Below are 9,216 nucleotides of genomic sequence, written 5' to 3' on the forward strand. Positions count from 1 at the left end.
TGGGGTGTCCTTATGCCCGGTGCGGGCGCCTGGTGGGGTGTCCCAGCGCCGGTTCTGTGCTCGTACGGGGGCCCGGTGCAGTGACCTGAAGCCCCCTGCGTGCTCGTACGGGGGCCCGGCGCGGTGTCCCGGTCTCCGCTGCGTGCTTGTGTGGGTCCCCGGTGCATGCTTGTGCCCGGTGCAGTGACCTGAAGCCCGGTGGGTGCTCATGCGGGTGTCCGGTGCGGTGTCCCAGGGCACCGAGAACCAGCCCGTGTTTGTACGAGGACCCGGCACGGTGACGAGGAGGGGTGCCCCAGCGTGGGCTGAGGTTATGGCTTTGGTGGGACCGGACCTGAGCCCCTCCTCCATCCCCAGCGCTCACCCTCTGCCGATGGCAGTTAACGGAGTTGGCCCAAGCTTCGCATCCCCACCGACATTTTCTTTCCGTTCTCAGTAAAAGCGACGATGCCAATATGGGTGGTTCTTCTTTCGCGGATCATAATGAAGGAAAAGCAGACGACGAAGGTGCGGACAGGTTTGCTGAGGTTTCTTCTCTTGGTGGTGTTTGTGGTGCGCTCCGCTGGCTGGGGTCAGGAAAGCTCAGGCTTTGGTTAGCTGGGTGAATTTTGTGATTGAAATTAGATTATGCAGATTTTACAAGTTCCTTTTCCTTTTATTGTGAATGTAAAGAAAACATGTCTAAACGTTGAGCAAGGTGATGCTCTCTGATACGCTGGAGTTGTTATAGTGTGTATTGTAGTCACTTAATTTCCTCAAACTACAGTAGCATAAAAGTTGATCCCTGGTTCTGTTGCTTTATTCTTCCTTCTCCTTCCCTCCCCAAATCGGTGGTATGTGTAAACTCAGTTGAAATGAAAATTCCTAGAAGATTTAAGCTATTCCTCTCTCTTCCTCGTTCAGGTGTACTTGTCTCTGATCCCCATAATAACTGGTGTCCTGTTGGCCACCGTCACGGAACTTTCCTTTGACATGTGGGGACTCATCAGTGCGCTTGCTGCTACTCTGTGTTTTTCACTTCAGAACATCTTCTCAAAGAAGGTAACAGTTTTGCTCTTCATAACATCGGTCAGTCGCATCATCCTTTAGCAGGACAGTGTGTGTTTCCCAGTACATGTATATATATTTTTTTTTAAGTTGACTTTATAGTCAAAGGAACCCAAAGTAGCGGTTGGCTATTTTGTACGCCTGTTCTCTACAGCTCTTCCTACCTGTTGAAGCTGTTACACTGAAAATTGGGCAGAACTCACAGCTTATCCTGAGCCTTTTCTTTACTGCTCGGCATGGATTTTTTTTTTTTCTGCTGACAGTTCGATAGTGCTTGAATTTAACCATTCATTTGAAAGCTTTTAATGTATCTTGCTGTATCAAATCCTTTCTCTGTAATGAATGAGTCGGTGTCAACACCAGGCACTCCTTGAAATCTTAGAAACAAAGTTAAAATGTACATCTTGAATCTACTTAGCTACAAAATGATTTCTGGTTTGTACAGCATTTTAACTGTATTACTATCTTGTTAATGCTAAGAGTCACCGCTCAAGAAACCACTGTTTTTCAAATGGGCATCTGTTTTTCTTTGGTCATCCTTATAGGAAATTCACACCATAACAGTGTTTACTTATTTTCATAATTTATCTTTCATCTAAAGCTGTTATTGTTACATGGCTCCTGCATCTCCGCTGGTAACGTGGGCAGTAGCTGAAGAAAGGCTGTTTAATGATGTTTTTTTGTCAGGTGTTAAGAGATTCCCGAATACATCATCTTCGGTTGCTGAACATACTTGGGTGCCATGCTGTGTTCTTCATGATCCCAACGTGGGTTTTGGTAGATCTTTCTTCCTTCTTAGTAGAGAATGACTTGGTAAGTGTTGTATTTGGGAAACTGTTTGCTATTAAGAAAGAAAAGAGGGAGAAAAAAAAAAACCACAAAACAACAACCACCACCACCCACACCAAAAAAGTACACTGATGTGTTTCAGTGTAGTTCCTCATCAGCATGGAAAGAACTGTTGTGAAATACCTGCAAATTGTTTCACAAAACAATATAAAAAAAATAAGCGTAGTGTTTATTGTGAGAATTCATGTCAGGGTTAGGAGAGGTAGCTTATGTGACAGTGTAAATCTCAGGAATTAGTAGCTGGAGACAGGAACAAAGGCACCCAGAATGCGCGTTACGAGTATGTAGCGAGGTTTTCTCAGCGTTGGTAGTTGCGTAATGTAAGGTACTTGGGTGCCTCTTTAGAGTGAAGTTGCAGGTGTTCTTCCTATCAAAGGCAGGTAAGAAGTGACTCAAGTTGTATTTGTGTTTCTTTGTCTCTTATCTGAAACCTGAGATAGGTTTGGTTTTTTTTTCTTGTAATGTTTGTCTTTATAACAGAGCACGATGTCACATTGGTCCTGGACCTTGATGCTGCTTATAATCAGTGGATTCTGTAATTTTGCCCAGAATGTCATTGCCTTCAGTATTCTTAACCTGATCAGCCCGCTAAGTTACTCTGTCGCAAATGCCACAAAAAGAATCATGGTCATCACGGTGTCCCTTATAATGCTTCGCAATCCGGTTACGAGCACCAATGTCCTTGGAATGATGACAGCTATCTTAGGGGTCTTCTTATATAACAAGGTAAGGTTTTGAAACAGTCTAGGAGCTTTGAATGATTTTTGTTTGTACAAGTTAACAGCTAGCAGAACGAGAATGTAGAATGCGTGGCATAAAACTTCACTGCAGAGGAGGTATGTCTATCACCTCAGCGAAGTACTCGGGTGCTTGGGTCAGGCCAGCTGTTACGTCTCTAACAAACTTAAATTCTGATCTCAGTATTTTCTTGAAAAATGAAGATTGGGAAGGAACTCACTCAAATCTCTTGAGCAAAAGAGCAGCTTACTGATTTGGCGTATGAGAGGAATGAGGTTTTTATTAGGAATCATTAATATTTTAAGACTCTAACAGGCATAGATAGTAGTGTAATTGTAAAACTGTATGCTTTTTTCTAGGTGTATGAATATGTTAGGCGATATCTAAGAAAAACATTCTTTCTTTCTTTCTTCCCCAGACAAAATATGATGCAAACCAAGAAGCAAAGAAGCAGCTACTTCCAGTTACAACTGGAGACCTTGTGAATTTGGACCGGCATCGAAACACTCCTGAAAAGTCTCAGAACGGACTTACGGCATTTGCACAGCATGGAGACTATCAGTATGGTCGAACCAATATCTTAACAGACCACTTCCAGTATAATCGGCAAAACTATCCAACTACCTACAACTTAAATCGTTTTGATATATAGAATCCTGGCAAACAGGTATAGACTCTGATATCAAAGTGTCCCCAACATTATCAGAAACTTTTAGTACATCCATGAATGTAAAGCCATTTTATTGTACAGTTTTTGCAGAAGGGAAGATGCATGTGTAGTGAAAGCAGTACAGACCCTCAACTTCTGCTAAGCAGATCTTTAAACGTGAAACAGCTAGATCTGACACTGGAACTAAATGCACAGTGTAGCTCTTGTACAGAGATTCTGGTGAAGTGCACGTACAAAACTTCAGAGTAAAATATCTGCTGTCATTGCTCCTTTTCAGTCTGCCAACTGAGTATTCTTTTGGCAGCTAAATTCTGGCCAGTATTGTGTCTCCACGCCGGTAGCGTCACCTTTAATTTGTTCTCTGATGTGTTCTAATGATACTTAGATGAAACTTTCAGAAAGAAGTGAAACTAAGGCGTACTTCTGGTTATCAGGATTTGTCTGTCTGAGGAGGATTGACTTATGTATATCAGTTGCAGATGGGTAGACCTGAATTCATCTCGAGCAACTACGAAACTTCATGTGGGTGTTAATTACTTTTGTGCCTATGCCTTCGGTTTTTGATGACAAACCAGAAGTGTTTCTGAAAGAGCAGACAGTAGAAAGATTGATCTCTTCAAGAAGCGTACTTCAGGCGTAGAGAAACAGAATTCTCTGAAATGACTGTTGTCCCAGTCACTGTAGATAACAAGCAAACAGAGCTTGAGATCGCAATTGTTTTCTGAATAATGTAGTCCTGTAACTTCAGACATCGCTCTTCCTTGGCAATACAGAAAACACCTTCACAAATAAAGTGTTTGGAATAAGACGATTTTTTTTTTTTACTTGCTCCACACCTGTTCTTACAGAACTCCTTTGTTGCTTTAGAAATTGTAAGGTTTAAGGTGTTTTCTTCTCAGTTTTATGCATAAATTATGCTCTCTTATATGATTCATATATTATGAATGCATTAATTTGAATAATCATCGTTCTTAATTGTTTCTTAAGTCTATCTTTTTAGCCCCTAATTGTCTTTCTTAAGTTTCTTAATTACTGCTGTTGGAGTTGCTGTGTGCATTTAGCCTGACTTCCACTTTCTGCTGAAAAGAAGTTGAATTTGGTATCCTGCTCTGTTCCTGCAACTCCCCTAGCTCAAATAGTAAATCGTTAAGAAAAAATTATTTGAATCAGCAGTAAATAGATAACTTGTCATTAAGAAGAACTGATTCAGTTAGTGTAAACGAACGTGCTTAATTCTAGAGAAGCTGGTGGTTGTGCGTCAGATACTGCATTTGTGCATGAAAGGAATGAAACGAGTTGAACTTGGGTTTCACTGAATCGGATTGCTATTGTTACTACTTTAGCAAAAGAACATTTTAGGGGCCTTCTTTCCTTAACAGAAAAGCTGTTGTACAGTGAGATTTTTGATAGCATAAGTTTTATGTTTTTACTAGAGAGGTATTAGATACCAGTGACAAAGTTTAGGGTGTGGTGCAGAACACTCCCTCCACTTATTTATTGCTTTAAAAATGACCATTTCCGTGATGTGAGATGATGGTTTGGGTCCTTTCTGGGTAATAAATAATTTATTTTTAAGTGCAAAGTCAACCTGATCTTATTCTTTCGGCAGACTGCGGAGGTAGTTACGTAGACAGCCTTCCACCATACAGTCCAAAAGAGGAAATGGTCCTTCTGAAACTTCAGAGATGGGTTAAATATGCCGCTAATGTTTGTGAGCGGGACTTCGTTCACTTGACTGGAGTTGAATCTGTTCCTGCTCACTTAGAACTTGGGCTTTTAGTTTAGAAAATCTAAATAAATTATTCCCTAACCCGGGTTAACAAGAACAAAACAATGAGGAAAAGCATTCTTTCAGATGAAATTGCTTTTGCCTCTTCCAGTATTAATTTATGTATAATTGTTTCTTTTTAATATGGGAAAGCGCAAAATGTGTATTTCTAAGGCTCACTTCCCAATATTTAAGTGCTTTTACATACATGTAAAAAGGATTTGGATTAGGTGCTGGCTCTGCAAAACACTGATTTGAGGATGAGATATTTAGGCTGAGATTTGTAGGAGGGGCTGAAGTTCTCCAGCTGTAAAGTGTTAGACTCCCGCAAATGCTTATTTGTGTTCTTTGTGCCTCAGTTTCCCATTTGGAAAATGGAGATGATTCTTCCCTACTTTGTAGGGGGGTGAAATACCAGAAGAAGGTAGCAGTGGGGGTCCCAGGGAGGTACAGGCATACTATGAGTTCATCTCTACATCTTCTGGTATGTCTGCCGCTGTACCATCTTCATATAACTTGAACTGTTACTTGGAATAAAGCTCTGCATACTTTATTCACAGATCGGAGGCTTTATTAAATATAATTAGATGGTTTCCTTTTAAAGAACACAACCAGACCTTTTTTGCAACTGTTCTCAGAGAAAGCTTGCGCTGCACGCTTGTTGTGGCAGGTCTTTAGCTCAGCTTTTTCTGTCGAGAGTATGGTCGCAGTTGAGGGCTTTCTGTTGAAAATACCTTGTCCCAAATTGCGGTCTGGGCTTGTGGCCTCACTGTGTCTCTGAGACAGAACTACTGTACTTGCAGAGCAAAAAGGGACTGACCCAAAATGAGGATATCATCCGTTTAGGGCCCGGAGAGTGAATCTCTTCCCTGGAGACTGCGTGACAGTGTTCCTGCTCTTCTAGTTCAGGTCTGTGGTCAACAGGGGTAATTTTGTACGGTAGAACATATAATTAAAGCGGTTAAGTGAATCGGTTACAAGAGGTGGTTTTGCTGAGCACCTGAATCCGAGTCCTTAAGCAATATTGCCCGCATTCAGGTAAAGGAAGTTTCTGATACTGTTGTAATATATATTTTAATCCTGGACCGCTGTGAGATTTTGTTTGGCAAGGTGAAACATTTGTTTTAACACGGTTTGTAAATTAATGACGTATTTAACTCTGTACATAGGTCTGTAGAAAGTATGGAAACACTGGAATAAAAAGGGCATATCTAGACAATCGTGTATAATGACCCTGTTATTAAATCAAAGTGAAGGGGGTTGGTTTGGGGTTTTTTTTCCTTGCAGGAAGCTTTGGGAGTGCCATACGTTAGTAGTAATGGCCACTCGTGAGAAATTGGATTAATGTTTTGCGGTATGGGTGTGATACCGTACCGGATGGTTCCGTAGACTGAAACTACGACGATTTGGATACCGTAACGAGTGTTAGGACACTAGTCGCTGGTATCCTTAGAAATGTTTTGATTTCTGTTGTGCATTTCTAACGTACATGTAAATACATCACAAAATTGGGAAATTCTTCCTGAAACAGTCCTGGATGGTTCTAGAAACACCAGTGTGAAAGAAATCAATCTCTCCCCACTGCGTGTGGGTTTTCTGTTGATAGCTCCGTAGAGTATTTGGTGCTCTTTGAAGATCTCTTGAAAATATTTCCCTTGCAGATTCAATTTTAGTACCCAGTAGTGATTAGAGCATCTTTATCATCTGGTAAAATGCTTGTGGTTTTTTAAGTACCTGAATGCTAAATAAAATGGAGGCGATACTTAGACTTTGTAGGTGTACAGTGATTTGTAGAAATAGTGTTGGTAATTTGGGGTCAATTCATGATGATTCCTGAAGCTCAAGACCTTTTGTGTGTTCAAACCCACATTTTTCTGATGTAGCATTTTGCAGCAGAAGGAACTTCTGCCATGTAGCTATTTGTGAAAAAGGTGCAATATAAATAAAGGGAAAGTTTTGTTTTTCTAAGGCTTCCATTTCTGAACCGTGTTGTAAGCTGATAAAAATAATTCTGGAATATCTTTGTGGTGACGGTACAGGCTGGTAAAACAGAAATTTGTTAATCCTGAGATCACAGGTGTACGATACAATCACATTATGTAGATATGCAAGTGCAAATATGCAGGTGGCAGCCACTGCCCAGCTTTTTTTTTTTGGTTGCTTTTTTTTTTTTTTTTTTTTTTTTATGTTGGTACTCTGTAAATCAATGTGAAATATGGGTGGTTTTACCAAAAAACCCCCGCACTCCTTACTGTACGAAATCTGGCACTTAAGCAAATGAACACTTTTGTATTGTTTTCCCGTTCTTATCCCAACTCTGTCGTTCTGTGAAGTTCTGGATGTTACTCAGCCGGATTGTCTGCGACGCACCCCTCCAGCCTGTCGATACTGCTGCTGAAGCTGGGATCCCTAATGGGCTGATGGGAAGAAACCACCCTGGTGACTTCCAGGTACCGGGACTCTTTCCTGACGAAAATAAATCGGGCATTCAGATGGGTTTTGGCGGACGCCTCTGTCAGGTAACTGTAGCTTTTGGGGCACTTTGTGGATAAACCGTTGCTGCGTGCTGAGGAACGTGGCAGCCTGGACGGTGACTGCGTCGGCTCTCAACGTGCAAAGCAGTAACGTTTGTGTTGGGATGGAAGGCGGCAGCAGGAATTTTGAAAAGTTTCTTATTTTTGAGTATCAGCTAAGATTTGAACTTAATCTGGTCTTCTGGGATCTGTGCTAATTTCCAGGACTGCCGAGTGATGTTGAATCATGATCAGAGTCTGTATCTGATTTTTTTTTTTGTTGGTGTTCATTTGTTATTTGGATACATGGAAACACACATCTTTCTGAGTTTTTATATTCTGTAGATAATATAGCGGGGTCTTTGTGGTATGTCTTGTTAAGAATAAAAAGTTCTGCCTTTTTGTGAGGATGTCTGTGTTATCTGTGTGACTTGAAATCCTGTCAAGTGTAATTTAATGCCTGAAACTTAACATAGCGATTACAGCTCCAGGTGAGCGTTAGGATGCTCAGGGTTTGCTTTTGGCCTCTTACGATTCCCGGATGATTGCTTGTAGATTCAGTTTTCCTAAAATTTTAAGACACCAAAATTATTTGGGCCCCACTTTGAGTTTTGATGTCTAGTTCTCTCATAAATGGTCCTCAAGCGTTTTTGTGGGGTTTTTTGAATCGTCTAAGTAGAGGGAGTTGAGCAATTTCTGCCGTGCCCTGTACCTCTTGACAAGGGTGTGAAGCTGATCAGATCAGTACCTGCAAATAGAGGGAGTTGAGCAATTTCGGCCGTGCCCTGTACCTCTTGAGGAGGGTGTGAAGCTGATCAGATCAGTACCTGGCTTTTGAGGGAATGTTTTCCTGAATCCAGCAGGTATGTGGTGTATTTTTAATCCCATTTTGAAAGACGGTGGAGTATCAGGTGCCAAAGGGAAGTTAAAGTAAGAACCAGAAACAGGCATTTTCGTTTTAACGGCATAAAGAAATGAAGGCACTTCAGGAAAGCAACAGTGCTTAAGTGTGACTTAACACACAGATGCTGTGCAGGGACATTTTCTCTCCTTAACAATCATATTTTAAGCTCAGTTTGCTCTGTACTGAGTGTCCTACCCATCCACGGTCCTTTTTACACCCTGCCAATGCTCTACGTAGCTGAAGTTCCGCTGCAATGGATTGTCCCCCAAGATGAAACATGTTAAACGACATGCTTTCTTTTAATGCTGTTAATTTCTGGCAACTGAACTGCAGCTTGGACGTGGTGTTTTAAAAGTAGAGGAACCAGCTGCTTCTCGAATTGGCGTGATCTGACACCTCTGCAGGTACCCGGGGAGCCGAGTGGGAGAGGACGAGGTCTCGCAGGCTGCAGCCCAGAAGCAGCTTCTCCTTCAGGGGCCGGCGAAGGCGATGTGCGTGCAAGCCTCGGCTACGCCGGGGACGGGCGCGTTACGGGCCGAGGTGGCTCCGGCAACACCGACAGGGCGGCCTGAGGCCTTGGCCTGGAGTGGGCCTGCGTGCGGGCCCCGTGCGGGCCCTTACCGGACTCGGTCCCGCTCCCGCTCCCCGCCGGGCCCCGGTCTCCCCTCAGGGCGCCTCGTCCCGCCCTCCGCGCGCGGGAGGTGGGGGAACGGCCGCACGTGCCCTG

At 42.6% G+C, this 9,216-nt stretch overlaps 2 protein-coding genes across 2 annotated transcripts in view; both read left to right on the top strand.

Moving 5' to 3' along the window:
* The first annotated feature begins 433 nt into the window (after positions 1 to 433).
* SLC35E1 (solute carrier family 35 member E1) lies at positions 434 to 7,992 on the top strand. Its single transcript, XM_009284037.2, has 5 exons — positions 434 to 507; positions 904 to 1,041; positions 1,735 to 1,860; positions 2,377 to 2,622; positions 3,053 to 7,992. Exons 1-5 carry the CDS (start codon positions 448 to 450, stop codon positions 3,284 to 3,286), a joined length of 804 nt encoding a protein of 267 aa, XP_009282312.1. The 5' UTR covers positions 434 to 447; the 3' UTR covers positions 3,287 to 7,992.
* Positions 7,993 to 8,978: 986 nt separating this feature from the next.
* The window catches only part of CHERP (calcium homeostasis endoplasmic reticulum protein), a 14,052-nt gene continuing 13,814 nt past the window's right edge, over positions 8,979 to 9,216 (top strand). The window contains exon 1 of the mRNA XM_009284062.2: positions 8,979 to 9,147. Coding sequence (XP_009282337.1) covers positions 8,979 to 9,147 — 169 coding nt within the window. The remainder of the gene's footprint in view (positions 9,148 to 9,216) is intronic.

This window comes from Aptenodytes forsteri, unplaced genomic scaffold (assembly GCF_000699145.1).
Source record: "Aptenodytes forsteri isolate BGI_AS27 unplaced genomic scaffold, ASM69914v1 Scaffold471, whole genome shotgun sequence".
Classification (NCBI taxonomy): Eukaryota; Metazoa; Chordata; class Aves; order Sphenisciformes; family Spheniscidae; genus Aptenodytes; species Aptenodytes forsteri.

Coding starts and splice junctions, on each gene's coding strand:
- SLC35E1 (XM_009284037.2), top strand. CDS start 448: ATGCCAATATGGGTGGTTCTTCTTTCGCGGATCATAATGAAGGAAAAG. Junction 1,042..1,734: donor AGAACATCTTCTCAAAGAAG/GTAACAGTTTTG, acceptor TTTTTTTGTCAG/GTGTTAAGAGATTCCCGAAT. Junction 2,623..3,052: donor GGGTCTTCTTATATAACAAG/GTAAGGTTTTGA, acceptor TTTCTTCCCCAG/ACAAAATATGATGCAAACCA.